This window comes from Curcuma longa, chromosome 16 (assembly GCF_044706935.1).
Source record: "Curcuma longa cultivar G26 ecotype Majalengka, Jawa Barat chromosome 16, ITB_CL_G26_1.1, whole genome shotgun sequence".
Taxonomy (NCBI): Eukaryota; Viridiplantae; Streptophyta; class Magnoliopsida; order Zingiberales; family Zingiberaceae; genus Curcuma; species Curcuma longa.
The window spans coordinates 8,313,051-8,336,086 of record NC_133876.1 but is presented as its reverse complement, the minus strand read 5'-3'; the positions used below and the strand labels follow the sequence as shown (position 1 = coordinate 8,336,086).

At 36.3% G+C, this 23,036-nt stretch overlaps 5 protein-coding genes across 6 annotated transcripts; 3 read left to right on the top strand and 2 right to left on the bottom strand.

The window, feature by feature from the left end:
- Positions 1-137: 137 nt before the first annotated feature.
- On the bottom strand, positions 138-4,845 carry LOC141848095 (uncharacterized). Its single transcript, XM_074736217.1, has 8 exons — positions 4,640-4,845; positions 3,317-3,466; positions 3,198-3,238; positions 2,527-2,590; positions 2,134-2,322; positions 921-992; positions 633-793; positions 138-551 (listed from the first exon to the last, which is right to left on the bottom strand). The coding sequence occupies exons 2-8, from the start codon at positions 3,458-3,460 to the stop codon at positions 434-436; spliced, it is 789 nt and encodes a 262-aa protein (XP_074592318.1). The 5' UTR covers positions 3,461-3,466; positions 4,640-4,845; the 3' UTR covers positions 138-433.
- A 1,346-nt stretch (positions 4,846-6,191) lies between these two features.
- LOC141848098 (MAPK kinase substrate protein At1g80180-like) lies at positions 6,192-6,654 on the top strand. Its single transcript, XM_074736219.1, has one exon. The coding sequence runs from the start codon at positions 6,246-6,248 to the stop codon at positions 6,561-6,563; it is 318 nt and encodes a 105-aa protein (XP_074592320.1). The 5' UTR covers positions 6,192-6,245; the 3' UTR covers positions 6,564-6,654.
- A 2,956-nt stretch (positions 6,655-9,610) lies between these two features.
- Positions 9,611-15,727, top strand: LOC141848091 (uncharacterized). 2 transcript variants are annotated; one of them, XM_074736210.1, is made up of 9 exons: positions 9,611-9,941; positions 11,224-11,313; positions 12,364-12,468; positions 12,595-12,744; positions 12,832-12,930; positions 13,007-13,135; positions 14,384-14,560; positions 15,216-15,332; positions 15,406-15,727. In XM_074736210.1, the coding sequence occupies exons 1-9, from the start codon at positions 9,660-9,662 to the stop codon at positions 15,589-15,591; spliced, it is 1,335 nt and encodes a 444-aa protein (XP_074592311.1). In that variant the 5' UTR covers positions 9,611-9,659; the 3' UTR covers positions 15,592-15,727. The 2 variants fall into 2 exon arrangements, with proteins under 2 accessions (XP_074592311.1, XP_074592312.1); XM_074736211.1 differs by lacking the exon at positions 12,832-12,930.
- Positions 15,728-16,085: 358 nt separating this feature from the next.
- Positions 16,086-19,419, top strand: LOC141848092 (glucan endo-1,3-beta-glucosidase 14-like). Its single transcript, XM_074736212.1, has 3 exons — positions 16,086-16,648; positions 17,145-18,184; positions 18,971-19,419. The coding sequence occupies exons 1-3, from the start codon at positions 16,594-16,596 to the stop codon at positions 19,052-19,054; spliced, it is 1,179 nt and encodes a 392-aa protein (XP_074592313.1). The 5' UTR covers positions 16,086-16,593; the 3' UTR covers positions 19,055-19,419.
- A 508-nt stretch (positions 19,420-19,927) lies between these two features.
- Positions 19,928-22,688, bottom strand: LOC141848090 (purple acid phosphatase-like). The gene is made up of 8 exons (XM_074736209.1): positions 22,371-22,688; positions 21,891-22,091; positions 21,695-21,806; positions 21,411-21,631; positions 21,192-21,330; positions 20,532-20,752; positions 20,330-20,451; positions 19,928-20,244 (listed from the first exon to the last, which is right to left on the bottom strand). The coding sequence occupies exons 1-8, from the start codon at positions 22,563-22,565 to the stop codon at positions 20,082-20,084; spliced, it is 1,374 nt and encodes a 457-aa protein (XP_074592310.1). The 5' UTR covers positions 22,566-22,688; the 3' UTR covers positions 19,928-20,081.
- Positions 22,689-23,036: the final 348 nt, after the last annotated feature.

The window sequence follows — 23,036 nt, the reverse complement described above, 5'->3', positions numbered from 1 at the left end:
TGATGGACTTCTTGAAAACTACACACACACACACCAGGAAACCCTAAAGGATTGGATATCTGTGATACACATTAGCAAAAGATCTAATGGGAAAATCTGAGAAAATAATATGAAAAGCCTCAACCTCATCACAGCATCAATCGTTTCTTTTTTGATCAATTTTTAACGCTCATAAATTTCTAAATATTTGAAATGTGGATGTCTCAAAAACAAAAAACAAAAAAATAGCAACTCTGGGCTCTTGGAGTCCAATGCATCTCTATCATAATTAGTTGTGATCAAGGTTATGCGATCTCCATAACAACAACCCAGTATTGAGCTGGTTGTAGTGCACATTATTGGTCGACGCTTGTGTTGCTTCTGAGGCATGCTTACAAAATCCGGCCGAAGGACATCAGGAAATAGACTCGGGATAATACTCAAAAAAGTCGCCTCATTTCTCGTCTAACAAAAGAGAAATGCATGATAGAAGCCATGAAATTTCCTCTTCGGTGGCGTATCCATAACCTTGCCACCTGATACGGCCTGAACTATCAAGAAGGAAGGTATACCTGAATGCAACCAAGATAATTTAATGATAGATTGCACTTCTATATTTCTGCGAGAACAATAAGTTGGAGGATTTGGGCTACCCTGTGAGAAGATTCACAATCTGGAGCTTCTTTCTGAAATAGTAATGATCGCCAAACGAGTAAACAATCTGCCTCTGTGGATTATTAGATTTCAGCATACTCTTGAGGAAAAGCCGCTTTACCAGAGTCAAGGAGAATAACCAAGAGTCTATAAATGATACCTGGAAAAGATTAAAGAATAAATGAAGTGAAAAGCCTGATAATTATGTCAATGCGAGACAAATTATGATACTCCTGCATGTTAGTATAAAAACCTGAAGAACAATGAACTTAAGACAAGGTGATTACCTCGTATATTTTCACTGTGCCCGCATCACCAAAAGCATTCAAAACAGGAAGACTCCATGATTCAACCATTTTCTATGAACAGGAACTGAATTTTTTATTATTATATTCACCTCAAATGATTTCACACAACAACGTAAAATGTGACTAAATATCATGAATATATATCTTAATCTTGAATGACAAATGCAGAGTAATTATGTCTTCAAATACCATATATCTTAGTAACCTGATAAGCAAATCATCAACGACTAGCATGTAGGTTGTCTATTTCACAATTAGAATGGGAAAACGATGCTAGCAATCCAACTAGAACATCTAAAATGGCAAAACAATGGTAAGAGAAATGAATTTTTTAAGTATTATATCAAGAGGTTGTATTGCTCTATGATGACTGCGTCATTTGATAAATCAAACTTTTATACACAAAAAATCCAAAATTTGTCAGGAGGAAAACATTTAGGTCATGTTGCATTAAGTTAGAATTTTCCAGAAAATTTGGGTGGGTTGGCTTTCAGTCTCTCAAATTTCTCATTATTTTTTAAAAGAAATAAATTTTATATAATTTTGAAATCAAACATTGGGTGTTATTCAAGTCACCAAGAGTTGAGTTTATTTATCTTTCAAGATTTAGAAAGGGAAAATGATGATCATAATGATTCAAGCCACGGTCTGCCATTCAGACATAAGATAAATGTGACAAATGTTACCTTTTACATGCAACATGTTGCACAATCCTCTCCAGCTGAGACTTGTGTCAATTTTACCCAGGATGCAAAAAGCCAATTTGTTATCAGATAGATGAAGCCATGCATATTGTCTTAGGCAATATAACCAACGACTAACCCTGTTTAAATCCAGTTAATCCAACTTGATTATGACAAGTATATACTCGCTTCCTGACAAGTTAAATTTTTAAAGTGATTATCCAATAAAATTTACATCGCACAAAAGGTCCTGAGTTCAAGTCCTGATAGTGCCAGATTAGCTTCCGTTTAAGCCATGTTGCCAATTCAATCTGGTTGTCAATATGTGAGGGTGGTATTTAAATCCATGGATCATTTCCTAACAACCCAAGTTGCTACAATTGACCCACAAATCAATTTTAACATGATGCAAAAATCGTAGTTATTATGTAATCTTAGATTTCCTATTTCATCAATGTTTAATGGAAGAAATAAAAAGGTACATAAATAGAGTGAAGAATTTCACATACCTGAGAACTTGCCCGAAATGAAAGAGATAACAAAGTCACACAAGGAAGTGCTGTTTGACTGGAATCATTTATTCTTTGCTCAGGATTACTAGGTAATTTTTCACATCTGCCATCTGAGAAGTTTATTTCGAGGTCGGGAAACATAGCAGCCATCAAAGAGGGTATTAGAGTTTCATTTGCTAATGCAATCTGCAATAAAGCACATCATCTTCTCTGATCAAAATCAGCATTTGTGAATGTCCCAACTGCATATTTTGGTATTTCTCCATTGCCAGAAAGTAAAGTCTATCATGCAATATTTCCCTTTCTAAAAACCAAGACATAACATGACAGAACCAGATTCTAGCTCATATGGAAAGAAGAATTCATCATAAGCAAATTGGAAGTCATTACCTTGCCATGATTTTTATGTATCTCTGACATGTCAGCAAAGTATCCTCTGCTTATCTCATCTGAACTGCACTAAGACATAAAGTCACTTTTAATATTGTAAAATTATTTAATACCTAGAGTCTAGAGCATGAGTGCATATCAAGTTCATCAAATAAAGACACAGAACTATTTAAGGGATTTGTTAGGGTAAATTTTTTAATAAAACAAAATTTCACATTTTACACAAACATGGCATTAACTTTCATCATTTTAGCAATTGAATACATTAATCTTTCAAGTTGAAGAATTTAATAACTGAATAAGCTTTCACTAAAGTAAAATGGTTGCATTTGAGTCTAGTGGTAGTTTGAACTGGTTTGGAATTGATAGGTGACAAAATTGAAAACCATGTGTCTAACTTCACTTACCCCTTGCAAGCATGTAGGAATTGAAGTGGACTCATGAGTCTAGTTCTTTTACCAACATACATAAATCAATAGAGCTTCTTACATTCAATTAATGATGTAAAAATATTATGTTTGAACACTATTAAATCATTAGTTAAATATCCATATCCTCTTTTACATTCACAAGAAGCAACAACTTTAGGCTTCTTACGCTTAAGAAATTTATCCTTCTTTATGGTTCATAGGCAGCATTACTTAAAATAACAATAAAATGAATTCACTTACAGCCTAGCCCTCTCCTTTGCAATGGCTTCTTTATTGCGAAACTGTATTTGAAAACACCAATCAAGTTGTTCAACATGAACACAACGATTGAAAAAAAAAAGTAGCAAGAAAATATTTACCAGGAAAGTTCGTAAAAATGTATGGGATGGGAAATTTATAAGTAGAGGTCTTTCGCCAAGAATGTGTGAGTGCACTTTTTCTGCCGAATGACAAATTAAAGGTGTGATGATGGTAGAACAACGGGATGCCATCTGTCTCAGCATCCTTATCTGTTTGTGTGAAAGCATATTTGATGGTCAGATATTACACAAAAACAAAATATCTCCAGAATAAGTTGTAGTCAATTAAAAATATGAACAAAAAAACATGAAAATTACACAAGATAGTGAAATTCTATCAATAGATAAAAGATCATCAAACTTTTTCAACAATTAGCAAACATATACACTGCAATTACATTAGCCCATTACGAAGGTGAATATTAAGAAATACATGAAACAGGTTACCATAGCAATGCCCAGTAGGTATATTACCTTGCATTCACTTATGTTTAAGCATAGAAATCTGAATAGTAAACGAACTAGTTAGTTAAAATTTTGTTCCTGAAGGGCACCCCCTTTAACAAAATACATGACTATTTTATCCATGAGCTTGCATATGGCCAATTTGAATATGCAACAGTTCACCAGTTTACATTTGCATTGTATTACACAAGCGGGAGTTGGGGCATATTATGCACTTGGATTAGCGATGGGCCATGTAGTGGATGCACACATAAGCAAACTATATACTTCTGCAACTTTGCCTATTGTGTTTAAACCATCTAACATTTTCTTGCTAACTCCACAATCAAAATTAGTCTACCTCCACAAATATGAGACCCCTATGACCTAACCGTTCAGCTTACTATTTTCTCATCTCTTATAGTAAAGGAGCAATGCAAGAAAACAATGTTAGAGTTATCCTATCAAGCATCTACCTTCTTAAAGAAGAATAACAATTATCCACATAAAATCTTTGACGAAGTAGGGATGCCACTCTACAATTTATTTATTGGTTAAATTTGTAAAATTTATATATCGTTTCCATAAGGGCATTTGCTATGAGGTGGACGTAAACTATTTCTGACAGTTATATTTATCCTAAACTATTATTTATATGTAATAAAATTTTATTTTGAACATTTCAATAAAGCTCCAAATACTGGTGGCAACCACATAAGGCTGACATGCGTATATTGAACATGCAATTGAATCTTGCAAGTCTTATAAGTAAAAAAAACAAATAAATAAACATGCATCAAACACAAACACCATCAAGCTATCAACAAGAAGAGAAACATATAAACCTAGAACTAAAACAATTCCATCCACATTCGGAAAAGCAAGAAATCAAGTATAGTATGTATCTAGAAGAAATCAAGGGATTTCAGGTCAACCCACCTCAGATACACGAAACTGGAGGAGGAGGAAGAGATCGGAACTGGCGTTGCGGAAGGAGCACTCCTATAAGAGTACACGGCGGTAGATCAACAAACAGGATGGTCCATTCGGGGCCGTTTGTGGAGCTGTCCAAGAGAACGAAAAACTTCGGTGCAGATTTAAGACGCTGCGGAGGAGCGCAGCCGGAGGCGGCGGTGGTTCGAAGAAGGAGGAGATGGCGGTGGAGTTGACACCGCGGCCGGCCAAGTAAGAGCCTTCTTTATTTTCCAGAAGATCCGATCCGTTACTATTTGGTTGGTCCGACCCGTTAGTGCTTCGGAGCCCGACCTGAAAAGTGCAATTTTAGTTTATTTTTATCTTATTAAAATAACATTATTACATATAAAATATTATTATGCCAAAACATTCTTTTCAATTTAATTAAAAAATTTTAACTTAATTAATTCTTAAAAAATTTAACTTAAAAAATTTATTTACTATTATAATGTTAAAGTTATAACTTATAATATAAATAATTAAAATGTTCTTTAAATTTTGAATTAATGAATCTTTTACATGGAGTTCGTAATTATTTTTTTAAGTTAATTTATTTTAAGTATTTTTTTAATATTAAACAAACATTATCTACCGCAATAATTTACGTAACATCAAAATTAAGCAAAACCATATGAAATTTGACTTTTTCTCACTAATTAATCCTCACAATCGTATTGACTTATTCCAATTTTGACCTTTTTTGGGTGTAAAATGGCGGTATTTTCTTCTAATTGAATAAAGATAATTCTAACTCGATAAATTTTTTTATTAATTTAATTCAATATAATTATTTCTTTCACCCTGATCCTTTGGTAAATTTGGGTAAATGTTTAACTGAGAGCACAGGTTTTATCTATTTAAATAGTTTTTTTATGAAATTTGTGAACTAATAACTCCAATATATATTTTTTTATTAATATATTTTCTATCGAGTTGGTATTAATTATTGCTATATTAACAATAAACAGAGAGAAATTATTAGAGGAAATTTTTGAAATGCCCCTAGGCTTTAGTTGCGTTTTCAAAATACCCCCCACAATTTCATTAATTCAAAATGCTATATTCCACACTGGTCATGCCCTCGAGTACCATGTACTTCTTTGCAAAGTAGTAAATGATGATGGCACGAATAATAATCTCATATTGAAATAGTCTATTTCGACACTAATTTTACGTGTTGACCGTCTCTATTAAGAATCACAATCTCTATATTTAAGACGTCGACTTTAACTTCTATATCGTGTGTTGCAATTGTATCTTCGATAATATTTCCCTTTCATCGGACAATTAGCTATCAACCATGGGAACAAAACAAGCTTCATTTGAAAATAATGGCTCACATCCATCGGCATCCTTTTCATACAGGAGTGTTTTGACAATAATAAAATTTCAATGGGTGTTTTTGAAAAATTCTCGAATTTTATGCCTCCAAATTGTCGCCGTCAGTTGTTGCTTTCATTCGGATAAGACGCGTCACTACTTCCGCTTCTTCTTCGACCGCTCGCCAAAAAAAAGTCATAACAGGAAAGAAAAGAAGAGAGAAGAGAGAAGAGAGAGGGACAAGTAAACGATGGCGGAGCTGCAGAGATCTGCCACAACCTTCCGGCGATCGGGCTCGTCGGGGCTGGTGTGGGACGAGCGGTTCCTCTCCAGGGACGGCGACGCCGACGCCGGCGGAGAGCTGAGGCGCTCGCGGACAGTCGGACCCACCACCGATCGCTGCCGCGACGACAACGACGGAGGCAGAGGCGGAGGCAGGCAGGCGTTCCGAGCCAACGCGGTGCCGGCCGCCGCGGATCCGCCTTCGCCGGACGCCCACTGCGGCGGGCTCTGCGGGATCTTCGGCAAGGCGAAGCGCCACCACCGATCGAAGCCGAGGCGGCGCTGAATCCGGGAGGAAGAGTGAGTGGTTTCCGTAAAATATGCATAAAATTTGGGGGGCAAATGAATAAAATTCACAGTTTCTCGGGGTTTCTTTTTGTCGATGTTCTTGATTTCAATTTTCATCGGATCAATTTGCAAACTGTGTGAAATCTTCTTTTTCTTATGTAAAAAGGTGGAATCCATCATTTTAGCGGTCATATAAATTTCCGTGGGACCGGATCTACCCCCAGAGATGTGACTACTGGGATTATCATTTTTATATATGATCGGTCCTATGATCATATATATATATTTTCTTTTTCTTCTATAAAAAGATGAAATTCACCATATGTATTTTTTTTTCTTCTACAAAAAGGTAGAATTCACCACTTTAACAGTCCCATGGTCGGCCCTACGACTATCTGTAAAGAGATAAATCGAGAAATTACAGTGATATTGTAGGAGGGTGGTTTCGTCAAGATTCAAACTCTTGTCCTTCTTCTGCAAGTCTGTGTCGTAATCAACTCAGCTATATCTCAAGGGCTGAGTTGCATAACAATAAATTTTATATTATTTTTCATTTTACAGAAAAAATTTATCGAAATTTTCATATACTTTTCATGTCTAAAAAAGCATCGATTAAACGATTTCTTTGTTAAATACTTAAATATGATTTTATTTTCTTATTCTCAAAAAAATTGTTAAATATTAGCCAAAATTTTGCTATGTATAAGGATTTAATTCGCTAAATATTTAACCAGAAGGTAGAGGCTAATTATGGTCTTGATTTAAGTTTGTACATGGGGAAAACAATTAAGGACCTACTAAATTAAAATTAAGGGCATAAATATATAGGTTTGAAATTAGTTGAATTCATTAAAATTGTACATATGGGAAATAAAAAATTTAATTAGTGAGAACAAGTTAAATTGAGAGGAAGATAAATATTTGTGAAAATGTAATCATTTCATCATTAAAATCTCGACACATACTTGTCCTTTATGCAATGAATATAATCCACCTTCATGTATTACGTGGAATATAAAATTCCAAATGAAAATAGTCAAAATTAGTGATCTAATTATTTTCATAAAAAAATCAAAAGACAACAATACCGACAATGATGATAATAATGATAATTTATTTAAAATATGTTTTGAAAAAGAATGCATATTTTATAATGATGACTTTTATAAGGATGATGATGATAAAGTTAAAAGACACTGATGCTATTTTAATGTTATTTTAAGGAGGAGCTTAGGGTAGGATTGAGTTGGTTTTTTTTTAAATCTAAAAATAGGCGATGTTTCGATTGCCCCAGGACCTAATCGAGTTGATTACAATGAAATTATCGTAGAAAAAGACAAAAGTTCGAATCTTGACTAAGTCGAGACAATACTCTTTTCTGTCATGGCTAACTATAATTTCTCGATTTACCTCCTCACATATGGTCGTAGAGCCGCTAGGGTGACAAATTTCACTTTTTACAGAAGAAGAAGTATTGGTTTTTATGAGACAGATATTGCTAGAATGAGTAAGGATTCATCGAGAAAAATATTCTTCTTATAATAGCCAACTACAGCTTCTTGATTTACCTTTTCACAAATAGTTGTGGGGGGCGACTGTGTAAAGCCGCTCGGGGCAGAACCACGAGAGGGGCAAGTAGGGGCCACCGCCCCTCCAACTTTTTGATTTGCTAATAAATTACTAATATTTTAATATATTTATTTTAAAATTAATAATTAATTGTTAAATATTTAAAATGTGGTCCCCCTCTCGTGGAAACCTGCTTCCGCCCTTAGAAGCTGCTAGTGACAAATTCCACCTTTACTATGATGAAAAAAAAAATAAAATATAAAAATTAATGTGGTTAAATGGATCAATCCACAATAGGACAGGTCAATCTATCACAAATCCATTAGGCGGGATGGACTTGCTTGCCATCTTGGCAGGCTAAATTTTTTTAAATCTAATCTAATTCAAGACGGATTTCAGGTTACACTGACCAATCTACATATCTACCAAAAAATAAAAAATATATATAAAGTTAAAATTTTTATATTTAGGTTATAGATTAAGTGGGTTAAGTCCACAATTCCATTAAAAAATAATAAATAAATAAAATTTTAAAAATTTTAAATTTGATTTCGGATTAAGTGTGTTAAGTCCACGAGCTCATTAAAATTTTTATTTTTATTTTAAATTTTAGAAGAATTTTTTTTTCAATTCACGGATCAACCCAAACCTATCACGGCTCAACTCATGCGAGTCGCAAGTCTAGAAGGGTTAATTCATCTCGATTCATTTTAAAATAGGTTAGATAAAATATCAATCAATCCATCTAAATTATTTGATGAATGAACTAATCCAATTAATCTAATCTAAATTGACGACTCTAATAAAAACTCAACCCTTTATTATTACTTATTTATTTATTGAACTTATTTATTAAAATTTTTATCGAGCTGGAATAAAGTTAGAGGTTTTTTTTATCAAGTTCAACTAATAATATTATTATCTTTATAAATTAAATATTTATCTAATATATAAAACTTATATTACTTTTTATTTTAACCTATTATAAATAATTTTTAAAATTGAAAATATAAATTACTATATTTTATATATTTAAATTAAAATTTTAAAAATATATATATATATATATTAATAATAAAATTATTTATAAATTGTTCATAGACTTTGCTGATGAACATAAATGAATCAAGTTTATTAATATTTTTAAATTTATTTATTTTATATATTCACATTTCAAGCTTTATAAAATTGAATACCAAACATCCCTTTCATTTACAGCCCTGCTAACATTTCGATGACAAAAAAAACAACTTCTAAGGGCAAATCTGTGATTCTAAAACTAAGGCGCATTTCAGAGAGACGATGAAAGTTTAGGGGGTCAAACAAAAATCTTTATTAAATAATTACTTAAAGAAGAAACTCAATTCTATAAAGTTGCTTTTGCACTTAACGGTCGAACCTACTCGTCTCCTCCCTCATCGTCCTCTTTATTACCTCCCTTCTCCATCACTTCCATGGCGGAGCCAAAAACCTCACCTCGTCTTCCCTTCTTCTCTTATCCTGAGGGCCTGCTTCTCAACCGATCATGTCGCTCAAGGGCAAGCTCAAGATCCCCGATAGCTTCATGCCTCGCTTTCCCGATCGAGCCAAAACAACCGTGCAGAAGAAGAAGAAGGATGCCGACGGCGATGGCGGTGAAAGAGAGGATGAGGAGCTCCGCACTTTCCAGTTTGGCTTCGGAGTAGGTAGATCTGATGGGGAAAGATGGCCAGACGATGGTGAGGAGAACGTGTTTTTTTTCGAGGGACTCATCAGGATCGAGGGCAAGGAGGTTTCTTTGGAGAAACGATCGGAGTTGGAATTCCAGGTAGCTGCCTTCCTACTTTCGTTCCTAGTCATTAGTTTGGGTTTAGGAAGGGTTTTGCTGTTTGCCCTCCTAATCTCAACAAGAACGTCAATGTGATTTGCAGGGGAATTTGATGCGTTTGTTTAGTTATTTTGAGTTTTTTAGAATTTGGGTTTTAATTTCTTGATGGTTAACAGATAATAATCCAAGTGGAAGCCAACAACTCGAAAAAGTGAGCGTTTGTTCCATCTGAAATAGGAATTACCTGCTTAACAAGTAACGCCCTAGTGTAATGTAGGTTTGATGATAATTTCGCCAATGAGAAGTAGAACTTAACTATTACGCTGCTGAGGTCTCGTGCAAGACTAAATTACAGTGCATAACAAAGTAGATTGACAGGGTAGGGGTGGTTGGGTCGGACTACCAGCTGCTGGTCGTTAGTTTCTCAGTCTCGGGTAACTTCTGATGCACTAGCTTTAGGTTCTTTATTTTTTCTGAGCCTCTTGTTTATCATGTTCTACCTCATCAAGGAATTGGCGTGAGTGGTTGTTATCCACAATCTTTGTTCACACAAAAAGAAGATTGATAGGTAGGAAGTGAATGATTGCTGAAAGCCTTCATCCTGATCCTATATGGCTGTCGGAACAAGTATGGGAAAGTAGCAATAACTCAATTTTATTTTTACATTAAAGTGGGCCAAGTTCCAACTTTCTTTACTACACATCCAACATTGAGTTTCTGCAGTAAACTTGCCACTTCATTAAACCGTTTGAATTAATGAAATGTTCATACAACAGGATGGGAAATAAAATCAGATTTTCATATTAGTCCATGTAAATTTCCAACTAGATTTTCGTGATAGTTTTAACATAGATGTTTATTCACAAAAATAATACCAACACATGGTCACTCATATCTATATTTGTATTCAGGATCAGTCATCACTTATTTAGTTTCAAATTAATTTGATAATGCTTTAGATATCTGGTTAGCCTGAATCAACAGTTTCTTATGTGCTAACTTCAAATACATACAACCTAACATACTAAAGCTGTAACATATCACTTTCTTTGTTATCTTGCTTGCTTTTTGTTAGCTTAGAAACATACATGTTTTATTTTGTAAGTTTTCCAATATCAAGTGTTCATTGGCAGAAATCCTTCCATTTGCCAAACTAGTGTTTATTGCTTGTGCAGGATTTGAATGAACACCTGAATATTAGGATATCCAGGTTAAGGATATATCATTATTTGGATACAGGCACATTATTGATTATTTCCATAAAACAATATTTTTTTGACAGCTTTCCCAGAATGTCATAAATTTGGAAGTGTTGCAATCAATTGCCTGCTGTGGTGACCTTGATAGAGATTTCCGCTCGATTGTTTGGAAGGTTTTACCCTATTATTTCTATTCAATTTAATATTTTCTTACAATATATGCATAAATGTAGGTCTTCATGTATATATACAATTTGCAATTCATGTGCATACATCTGATGATATGGTCCAACTGCTTGAGTTATAATTTCACCAATCTCTGTAGATGAAACTCAGAATACCTCAAATGAAGATTGAATTGGACAATTAGACACCTAGCAGATTTATAGCCATTATCTTAAACAATGTTTTGAAGGTATTTTGGAACTGTGTCTAAGGTGAAGTGCACAACTATTTCATGGGAGGCACACACTTGCATTAAGAACAAATCAACAAATTATGATCTGTGGCAGAAGACCTGGATACATGTTCAGTCCTTTCTTCCATTTAGTCTAAATCGACCATGCAGTTCTGATGATGAGACCATGACAACATCATTTATCGCACAACAAAAGAAGAAGTCTACATGGGTTGCCACCGCATTGGTGTGACTGTTACTGATGAAACCACTGGGTTTGAACATTGTTCTGGCTCAAGTCGGAAGGAGCAAAGGAAATTCCAGCTGTGACAAATAGAGAAGAGTGTGAAGTCTCTTGTATGCTAGGGTAACCTATAAAAAACGGTCAAGAGCCTACCCATGCTACAAAAAGCACAAACAGAACTCATGAAGTGTGTAACATCCTGGAAGGAAGTTTGTCTTGAATGAGGAGCCAGGAGAAAACCTACATTTCAATGGGATTTTTTGCACTCCGAGACTTTAGCCATCTAGACATGGTTAATTCCTTATTTCCCTTCCCATTACGAGGCAATAGGCTTGCCCAACTATAATTTCACCCTTTAAATTACACAGTTTATCTAGTAACACAAAGGGCAGCTCTATGATTTGCAGAACAAGGTGCATCTTTCTCATATTTAGAATGCTCATAATCCATGCTGTGATTCAAATATGTTACCCATCAATACTACAACAAAAGAAATCCATAGACTTTGTTGATAGTTTCTGTCTAATTTGTAAATTTTGCTTTTTTTATACTGACGTATGTTTCATTATCTTGATGAAGCAGTTATTGTTGGGCTATTTACCCACTCAGAAAGATTTATGGGAAGAAGAACTTGTCAAGAACAGATTAAGATTTTCTGAACTGAAAAGAGAACATTTAGTAAATCCTGTGAGTGTATGACCTTTTTACATGTCGACCTTATCACTAGATTCTCTTGATCATCTTTGCGCTTTTGTCTCTGTGGGAAAACTTTAGCTTATGATTTTTTTATTAACTTTAAGTTTCATTAGCCAGTCAGAACATTCCACTGAGGATGAGTTGGTAAATTCAACTAGACATTGTCAAGATAATGATACTGGTGGATTGCTTTGCCGGCGTGAAATCTCAAATGGGGACCATCCATTATGCCTTGCAAATGGTAGCTTCTGGAATCAATATTTCAAGGTACTTTGATGTGCCCAGGTTATTATCCTGTTTTGTCAGTAATTTAAGATGACTGCCAATCGAAGCTAAGCTTTATATGCTACCTAGGACGCAGAGATTGTTGAGCAAATTGATCGTGATCTCCACCGAACACATCAAGATTTAAACTTTTTCTCTGGCAATTCCTCCTTTAGCAGGAAGAACCTAGTAGCTATTTTTATGATCTATGATTTTGCCAACTAGTTCATCTACTAGATGACTGGATATCATGTTTCAATGACAGGAGGCTATGAGGAATATTCTTCTTCTATTTGCTAAAATGAATCCAGCAATTGGTTATGTGCAAGGAATGAATGAGGTCTTAGCCCTGCTATACTATGTATTTCGTATGAACCCAGATGGCGAAGATGCTGTAGGTGAACCTTCCTCTTGCTTGGTTCTTCGTTCAGAAAGTTGCTAGTATGCTACATACTACATAATTTAATTCTGTGTTTTTTCATCTTTACTGTCAATGATAATGAAGATTTCCTTTGTTGACTACATTTTCTTTTAAGCTGTCAAAAATTAGAAAACTATTGCTCAACTAAGACCTTGTCACCTTGATATTGTTGTATGAGTTTTTCATGTCTAGATTATGAGCATTAAATTTTATATCAATGAAATCATGCCACTTTATTTTAGACGTTGGTACCTTTATTTGTTAGGGCTTTAAGAGAAATTGAATTGTCATAGTGAATTGCAATTTGCTGGAACCACATTGTTAGGGCAGAAACTCAATACAGAGTAGTTAAGGAAAAATGAGAATTCCTAGACTACTTGGGTTGAAGACAAAGAGAGTTTATTGTTTATTGAATTTCAAATTATTAGTTTGATCTAATTCAGTCAGAGAAAACTGTCCTTAAAGTTATCCAATTAGGCAGTTACGTCAATATTTTGTGTAGTAGCCTTTTACAATCAGTACAAATAAAATGGACTGCTTCTTTCCTTATTATGTTGCTTTGAAACACAAGTTCTCCTTCTAATGATGTGGACATAGTCATGGTAAGGACCAAGGAAGAATAGAGGGGAAGAAAGTGATGTATGGGGAGAGAAAGGTATTTATCTTGAGGACCATAACAATCTGCAATCTAACTAGTTTTGTATCCAAAGCTGAAAGTAGACCCAAGGTAAAGAGGAAGAAGAAATTAAATCATTAAATTTTAATTTTACTTGAGAACTAGAGAGAAGGAATGTAATTCTATCCAATTCTTCTATTCTATTTCCTCCCAAATTGGTCAGAAACAGAAATGAAAGTTAAGCATGTAATACACACAAATATGCAAGTAATTTTATTTCTTCCTTTTTTTATTCCATCTAAGTAAACAAGAAACAAGAGTAAAATAGACTGAATAAAATTCATATATTTTCTATTCTATTTACTTAAACTACTACATTTCTCTTGTACTTCATCTCCTTCAAGTATGCATACAAGTAACTTGAGATAGCAAAATCATTCAAATCGTATCATATCGACACTTGAATATATTAAATAACTCTGATGTTCCTGGACAATGATGAACATATGAAACTGCTTCCTTTTTTTATTTTTGATGGGTGCATAGTTGATATTTCATCTGCTAGCTCAAGAAGCTGACTGGGTGTTTCTTGTGCATTTTTTCAGTCAGCTGTTGAAGCAGATAGTTTCGAATGCTTTGTTCGACTATTGAGTGGCTCTGTGGACCATTTCTGTCAACAACTAGATAATAGCTCTGTTGGAATCCATTCTACTCTCCTGCATTTTTCTCAACTTCTTAAAGCCAATGATGAAGAACTTTGGCGACACCTTGATAACTCCAAGGTATTTGATAAATCACATTCTTGTATTTTCCGTGCGGTCATGTAGAGATTCTATAATGTTTGTGTCTCGACATTGTTGCTTGGATGGTAAGGTTCAAAACACATCTATCACCTGCAGCATTTTAGTTTAACACTTGGATGCCATGTATCGCAACAAGAAGTCAACAATATACCCAGTATTAAAGGATGATCGAGTTTAAGAGTTGGAAAGTTGAGAGCAAATACTAGCAAATGGAGGATATCAAGGTGTTGGTGTATAGTTGAAGAGTAACAAAGCTATCAAATTATAAGGTGCTGCTGTCTAGAAAGAGCAAAAACATAATGAGCACGTTAAGGTGCTTTAAATCAAACATGTAAAATTTGCTGGCAGTAATTAGCAGTTAAAGGTTTTGATAATGATCCAATCCTTCATTTGTCCATTTCTCTTTAGCTCACGTTATTAGTAGCTCATGCAGACTACTTATCAATTGGTTGAGAGTTGTTGCCAAGCTTTTTGTCTTGGGTAAGAAATTCACCTTCGCCGAAATAGAGGGCCTTCTTTCCATATATGCTCATAAAAAAGAAACGTTGTTTTTGTGCCTTGTTCATGTGAAGTGCTCAACTATTTTAATGCACATAACATAATATTTTATCTTCCGTTATTTTTTCTTGTGCAGATGAATCCTCAGTTCTATGCATTCAGGTGGATTACCTTGCTGCTAACCCAGGAATTTGAACTCTCATCTATCATGAGGATATGGGATTGTCTTCTCAGCCATCCTTCCGGGGTGCAAGTAGGTGCACTTGGATGCCTTAACTACACTCCCATAGTACCTACCATTGACCTCAAAAACATCATTGATGCAGGATATGCTACTGCGAGTCTGTTGCGCTATGTTGCTATGCATCAGAGGCGATCTCTTGTCCGGCGATTTCATATCGAACTTGAAGCTCCTTCAGCACTACCCTAAAGTTGACCTGGAAAACCTTTTGAATGTAGCACATCATCTGATTCCCATAACAAGTCCTCGTTCTTTTGGTGTCATGCCTTAGAAGCTACTTGCAAGCACTCATCTGATACTTTTTCTTTGTTGTTTAATGGTGTAGTGACTTCAAATAGTCACAGTTAAAATAGGGGATGAAGTTTTATTTTTGGATAAAATTTGGGGATATTTGAAATATGTCTCCTCAGCGGTAAAAGGGAACCGATTTCAAAATTTTAGGGGAGGAATTGATATTCTTGAAACTATAGGGTGAACGGAGGGAGTATATAATGAAGTTGCAACTGCAGCAGGAGGTGAAGTGAATTTTTGGATAAAAATTTGGGGATTAGTGAAATATTTTCTCCTAGCGGTAGCCGGTAAGGACTCAGAATGAGAAGAGATTTCAAATTTCTAGGGCGGAGGGCTGATATTCTTGAATCTCCAGGGTGAATAATGTATAAAGTGAAGCTTGCGGGTGCCGCTATGGATTCACGATGCTCCAATCGGTTTCCACTGGTGCTGGTGGTGAGTCACGACGCGGACCGGATGATCGCGAAAGCGGCGGTGTGTGAGGTGGAACTTTGAGAGGGCAGTGGTGGGTACGCGGTCGTTCCCTTCCCCTCTTTTCCTCTCCTCCTCCTCCTCCTTCGCCTATTTCTCCTCCATCTCTCTCTCCCTCGCCGCCCTCAATCCACGCCGCCTCCGCCGCCTGCTACATGTCTACGAAGTAACGGCCGCCACTGCATGATCCAGACCAAGAATCTAAGACGTTGCGGTGGATCTGAAGCTATATTTGCTTATTCGAACGCGTCCGATTTCTTCCTCTTTCTCTCTTTTTAACTATTGTTTTGATTCGTGGTGCTCCGGCGGTGTTTCTGGTGGCGTCGACCGCGATTTGGCTGAGGAGTACGGGAATCTGGTCTATGGCATGCCTCCGGATGAGGCAGGAACCTCGCTTTTATTATTTTGACTGCTGTCGCTGCGTAGGGTACTATCGGCCTCTACCTCCGCGCTTGGAGTTTTCGCCGGCGTCGTCGCCCCCTTCCTGCGTTTTGTTGTGAATAAAGAAGCGATGAGGATTCCGATGCTCTTCTGCTGCTGCGTTCTGTGCGTGTCGCTTCTTTGTGGTAGGTTTCTTCCCCTTCAACTTTCTCATTTGCTTGCAAATTAGCGCAATTTCGTTGCTTGATTTTGATTTTCAAGGGCGGCGCTAGTTCTCCTTGGGATTACACTAGTTTCTTGCTGCTTCAATGTTCCTTGATACGGCCTCGATTATGATTCGTTTTCACTTTTCACTTCTTTCTGTTAGAAGAGTCTTCTTAGAGTTTTTATTCATGGGAACGTGGATCCTAACTTTGCATCAGACAAATAGTAAGGAATAGTTGGCACTCATCTCAAGAAGTATTGAACTCTAATTAGGATATGGGTGATTTGTATCGTTAATTCTGCAGTCAAATTTTACAATTCATACTGTGCTAGCAGTTCTGGACTCTGATTCTTTGGACGAAAGTAGCATATAAACTAACTTGTATTTTTTAGTACTAGATGGACTGCTACTCATGTTAATTATCATAAGCACAAACTTGTCTTAGTAAAAAGTTGTTTGTCTCTGTTGTTATAAAGGTTCAGCTAAGGTTCTGGCATTTACTGGAACCTACGGGATAAACTATGGCAGGATTGCAGACAATTTACCACCACCCGAAAGAGTGGTCACACTTCTTAAAGCAGCAAAGATAAAGAATGTGAGAATCTATGATGCAGATCCCAGTGTGCTCAATGCATTCAAAGGGTCTGGGCTTGATTTGACTGTAGCAATTAATAATGGGTATCTGAGAGAAATGAGTGTAAATGAAGAACATGCTGTTAGCTGGCTCAAGGTTAATGTGCAATCATTTTTGCCTGATACCCGTATCCGAGGGATTGTAGTGGGGAATGAAGTGTTGGGAAGTACTGATCAGGAACTTGCTCAAGCTCTTGTTGGTGCCATAAAGAATGTTTATAATGGTCTCAAGAGTCTTCAATTAGCAGACAGTATTGAGTTGTCAACACCACATTCACAGGCTGTTTTTGCTAATTCCTTTCCTCCCTCATCGTGCATTTTTAAAGAAGATGTCCTTGTTTACATGAAGCCCATCCTGGAATTCTTTTCCCAGATTGGTAGTCCATTTTATCTTAACGCATATCCATTCTTGGCTTACACATATGACCCTCAGAATATCGATATCAATTATGCTCTTTTCCTGCCCAATAATGGAGTGCATGATCCAAAGACTGATCTACACTATGACAACATGCTTGATGCTCAAATAGATGCAGCTTATGCTGCTCTGGAAGCTGCTGGATATGACAAGATGGAAGTCAGGATATCAGAGACCGGATGGGCTTCTGCAAGTACCGACAATGAAACAGGAGCTAACCTCCAGAATGCAAGGACTTACAATTTTAATCTTCGTAAACGCCTTTTCAAGAAGAAAGGGACACCACTTAGGCCAAAAATCGTGGTTAAAGCATATATATTTGCCTTGTTCAATGAGGATTCAAAGGGTGGAGCGAATTCTGAGAAGCACTATGGGCTATTCGAGCCAAACGGGAGCATAGCATATGATATTGGTTATTCTGGACTGAAGTCTTCATCTGCAACTCCATCTCACTTAACTTTGAAGGTAACATGTGTTCAATGTTTCATAAATTATTTGTGTTTTTTAAAAGAAAATTATAACAAGGTTGTCTCTTGGAACTGAGAATCCCAAATGCCTTGCTAAACACTGAATAAGTTGAAAATTTGAAGATATGTTAAAACAAGACAAATGTAATCTATAATCAGACACTTCAATAATACTTCTAGCATAATTGATGAATCAAGTTATAGTTCTAGAGGATATAATTTGCCATTTGACTAGGAACTTACTATACCAACCAAAAAAGGTGGTACGGTGGTTAGTGTTTTTTGATTACCAAGACGAGGTGAGCCAGTCTAGAATCTGAAACTTCTGGCGCATTATCAAAATAGCCACATCTACATTAGAACAATGTCAACGGTGTGACAACAATTAGTGTTGTTCTCTTGGATCTTTAATCCATCATTCATACTCTAGCCAAAAACTGTGGAAATTCACATGTTCCTGTATTTATAGTGCTCTATTTGACAATAATCTTTAACATGTGGAAGACTTAAATGTCACAATTCCACTTGATTGTTGAGGAAAATTACTTAGAGCAGCAACTGAGACAACACAGTTGATCAACTCTGTTACCATTTTTAATTACTAGGTTTTGAGGCATAATGTAGAGGTTGAGAATTTTGTTACATATTTGTGAATCTTAATTTACAGGTTCGAATTGTCACTATTGGGAGATTTGAATCACTAATATTTATTTGCATTATCAAGAACTCTGGTTTCATTACTTGGACTTGCTAATTTTCTTACTTTGCTTTGCAATTGTTGCAGGATATCCATGCGCAAGGTTCGTTATCAACATACAACATTGTTCTCACATGCTTTATGGCAGTCATCCTGCCTTTGACCATTTAGTTTGACAACACAAGTACTGCTTCAAGCAATGGACCATGCAATTTTCAGATGGATCCTTGTACCTGTTCTTTGTTGTAGTATCTACATTTTCTGTTGACAAGTAAAATGCCGGTACAAGTGTTTCAATTCTGATATCGTTGATATTGCAATGCTTCTCCCCGCATGATCTCAGAAATTATCTCAGTGTTGTCTAGTAAATATCATAGGACAAAATTGCTAGAGATATGGAAGGTGAGACGTGAGAGTTCTATTCCTGTTTTAATTTCATGAACAAATTCATACTGGGGCCTCTCGTTGATCTGAGGCCCATGTCATAACTAGCTGTTTGACTTTTGATCTTGAACAATAATCAAATAAGTTATTGCGTTATGGCTGGATCTTGTTTGTTTTCATCTCTTTTATTGCTGCATTTTTTTTTAAAAAAAAAGTTACTGAGCCCTCGAAACTGTTCAAAAACTTGAGGTCCCTCCACTGTAAAGTTCAGTTTGTGTTTTGGATGATATGGATGTATGTCTTTGGTGTAATGAAGTAAATCAGTGAAAAATTTGCAAAAAAGTTAGCAACATTTCAATCTTTAGACTCAGAGAAACTCAAATGTATATGGAGTTTGAATGTCTTTTGTTTTGTTCATTCATGCACATGAATTTGTGATATTACGCAATAAGTCATCAACCTAAATTAATTGGCGGGTCTCTTCTTTCTCTCACTTTCTTGTTGTGTTGCATCTTGTTCTCCCTTCTACTAACAGTTTAAGGAGGCATCGTATGAGCATGTTTTGAATATTTGAGTTGGTATCCTTTTGTAACTTTATATGCATGATAATAGGATGACCACTAGTTTTAGTACCTATTCAACATACAACCAACAAAATCATAAAGACAAAGAACTAGGATATGATACCAAAAGACAACCACAAAATGCACCTGCTGGTAGGCAAGAAATCACTATCATATGTATTTATTTATTTATTTTTGAAGAAAACCAGCATATTGGTTCATGACTCCCGATCCTTGCCATTTGTTTAATGTTAGGTTCTGCTGTAAAACCATGTTGAGTCAGCGGCCACTGCATTGCCGTCCTGGTTCCTGTGCCAAGTGTAGTAGGCATGGGTTCGGTTCTTGATCTCCAGGATGGCATGCCCAAAGCTGGCCTCTCTGAAAGCAGAGTAGCTTGGCTGTGGCTCTGTCATGCTGCACAAAGAAAAATAATAAAAATGAAAAAAAGAGTTCCTTGATCATTTTAGTCACTAAATGCATGTAGTTATTGTTCTCTTACTTGTTGGCAAGACCTTCAATATTTCCTCCATCACCCACAGTGATGTAAACAGGAGCTGATTGGTCTGCAATGGGTGAGCACTCTCCATTCGTGATGTTGTATGCTATGTTTGATACCCTATACTGCAATATTCTTGAATACAGGTAAGTTTTTGTTTTAAAATTTTTTAAAGACCAAATAGGATAGGAAGGAAAAATCTTACACTTCTCTCATAGGCATGGACATGGCCAGCAAAGACAAGGTCAACTTTGCTTTCCACAAACCATTGCTCAAACATGACTCTCATGCTCTCCCCTTCCATGTAGTGGTAGTTGTAGCTGTTGTAAAATGGTGTATGCATCAGCACTATCAGCCAAGGCGTCTCACTCTTGTTCACCTTCTTTAGCTCATCTAAAAGCCACCGAAACTGAGGAGTGTATTTTCCTGTCAGGGCAGAGAGTGCAGTAGTATTTTAACCATAATAAATAATTACTATCGAAGATTATCAAATATAAACCATTTGCTATGTTTCATTTTGCTCTATAATGTTTTATCATTCTATTTCGAATTGCTTGAATACATGGTAGGAATTATTATTATTTTTTGTTTGTTTGTTTTTTATAGCTAAATTGATTGATATGTTGTCTTTCCAACTTGAAAATTATCCCTATTTGCTAGATTCTTTTCTCCCTAGGGAATAGTCTAAGTCTAAGAAAGGGATGAGTGACTTGCAGAGGTTGACCTCTATTATAAGGTTGAGGACCAGGGCCAAGTTCCAATCATAGAGGATGAAAGTCATTTATTGATAATGAGATGTTATAATTATTGGACATAAATTGTCACATATTTACAAAATAAAAATAAAGGAAAAGAAAAATCATACCGTATGCTGAATAAGAAGCCAAGACAATAATTGTGGCAGAGGCTCTCTTAATGGAGTACCAAAATGGAGCTGTGCTATTAGAAGCCTTGTAGGGCACATGAAACCTGTGGGAGTATGACTTAAAAGGTTCTATTTCACCCTACAAAACATATCAACCATCTCATCTCAATCCTTATAATTCTCTACAGCTCAAAAAAACAAACACTTTTATGTGCTTACCCATTCAGGAAGAAACTCTATCTCATGATTCCCTGCTGTCCAAATCCAGGGCTGGTAGGCTGCAATTCGCTCGATGAACCGACCCCATCTATCCCACTTGACTTGATCCTGGAAGTTATCGGCATAGGACAAGTCACCCAAGTAGAGCACGGTCTGCGCGTTTGGATTCGAATCGTAATGCGAGAGTGTGATGTTTGAATCGAAAGTCTGGCCTAGATCCCCTGCACATCAAACTAAGTTTTAAGGGCATATAACTAGATGTATTCACAATACTCTTGTGATACCTATAAGGCCAAAGGTATATGGTACATCTGGACCCACTTCAGGAGGAGTTGTGAACCAAAATGTCCTCGCTGTGTGATCAACTCCAACAGCATAGTAATATTTTGTATCATACTGCAGAGTAAAGAAGAACTTGGTACAAAATTTAAACATTTTTGTTGAAATTTGAAAAGTTTTATTGAATTACTACTACCTTACCTTCAGTTTCCTGATAGTAGTGTGGTGGATGTATCCTGATGTATAGTTGTAGTACTGGTAGGTAGTGTGCTTGCCCTTGGCAGTGTAGTTGAGGTGTTGTTGGGAAGTGCCATAATGAACTACACTTGATCCAGGCTCATCCACTGTGATCCATGAAATGATCACTGCATCTCCCTTCAGACTCCCCTGGGTGATGTGTACCTTGGAAAATAAAAAGAAAATAGATATAATTAGATGACTGATTGATCTATCTGTTCATTGATCTGACTAACTGATGAAGATTTAGACTTATGGTGCAAGTTTACGGCATGTAAAGAAGTTTCATGTTTTCACATTATGAACAGCAAGCGATATGTAGATGGTCAAGAACATAGTTACAGGGTCAATTTTCTTGTAGAAAATGGTGTTAAAACAAGAACAAATTCAGTCTCCTGTCTGTTGTTTTTTTTTGGAATGGCAGCTGAAAATTAAGCAGCGCACCTGCTGAGGAGCATTGTAACCAGGAGGCACGGCGAAGACATCGGCGTCGGCCGGCATGTCCTCCGACTTCCCCGGCGTCCTCACGTAAGAACTGGTCGTCCCTGCTTCACTCCGGCCGGCCGACATCACCGCCGCCACCAGCGAGACGAAAGCTGTAATTACGTGTGCAGCTCCTCTTCCCCTCTTCTGCCCCATGCTTGATTGTTTTGGCGATGGAGGGAGACAGAGTGAATTGGATTGGATTGGATTGGCTTGAGTGTTAATAAATAAGGGAAGAGTGGGCAAGAAATGAAGGGAATATCCGAGTTAGGTGCTCCAAGACTGATTCGATCAGGCAGTTGAATGTATGCACAGTTGACTGAGGAGGAAGAAGACTGGTTATTAAGAGAATTCGTGGTTCGGGGGAAGAAAAGACACACACTAGACAACTATGATGACGATGAGTAAGAGGAAGGCAGATTTGTTGAATATAACAGACTTGTATTTTTTAAAAAATCAAACCATTGACTGCTTTGATTGATTTAATCAAACCATTGACCGCATTGATCGTCCCTAGGGGAGTGGTAGTAAATGACAAGGTGCTTTTCTCGTTTAAAATTCACTTCACGCAGATCGGAACTTTTTTTTTTTGATTTATTTGATAGTTGAAATATGAGATCGTTTATC

Bases quoted from the DNA above. Each gene is read 5' to 3' on its own strand.
- LOC141848098 (XM_074736219.1), top strand. From the start codon at position 6,246: ATGGCGGAGCTGCAGAGATCTGCCACAACCTTCCGGCGATCGGGCTCG.
- LOC141848092 (XM_074736212.1), top strand. From the start codon at position 16,594: ATGAGGATTCCGATGCTCTTCTGCTGCTGCGTTCTGTGCGTGTCGCTT. The intron at 16,649-17,144 runs GTAGGTTTCTTC...GTTGTTATAAAG, and splicing joins GTGCGTGTCGCTTCTTTGTG to GTTCAGCTAAGGTTCTGGCA. The intron at 18,185-18,970 runs GTAACATGTGTT...CAATTGTTGCAG, and splicing joins CATCTCACTTAACTTTGAAG to GATATCCATGCGCAAGGTTC.
- LOC141848095 (XM_074736217.1), bottom strand. From the start codon at position 3,460: ATGCTGAGACAGATGGCATCCCGTTGTTCTACCATCATCACACCTTTA. The intron at 3,239-3,316 runs GTAAATATTTTC...TTTCAAATACAG, and splicing joins CATTTTTACGAACTTTCCTG to TTTCGCAATAAAGAAGCCAT. The intron at 993-2,133 runs GTATGTGAAATT...TCCTGTTCATAG, and splicing joins CATTTCGGGCAAGTTCTCAG to AAAATGGTTGAATCATGGAG.
- LOC141848090 (XM_074736209.1), bottom strand. From the start codon at position 22,565: ATGGGGCAGAAGAGGGGAAGAGGAGCTGCACACGTAATTACAGCTTTC. The intron at 21,632-21,694 runs GTATCACAAGAG...TTTGATGTGCAG, and splicing joins ATATACCTTTGGCCTTATAG to GGGATCTAGGCCAGACTTTC. The intron at 20,452-20,531 runs GTAAGATTTTTC...AGAATATTGCAG, and splicing joins TCCATGCCTATGAGAGAAGT to TATAGGGTATCAAACATAGC.
- LOC141848091 (XM_074736210.1), top strand. From the start codon at position 9,660: ATGTCGCTCAAGGGCAAGCTCAAGATCCCCGATAGCTTCATGCCTCGC. The intron at 14,561-15,215 runs GTATTTGATAAA...TTTCTTGTGCAG, and splicing joins GACACCTTGATAACTCCAAG to ATGAATCCTCAGTTCTATGC. The intron at 15,333-15,405 runs GTAGGTGCACTT...TCATTGATGCAG, and splicing joins GCCATCCTTCCGGGGTGCAA to GATATGCTACTGCGAGTCTG.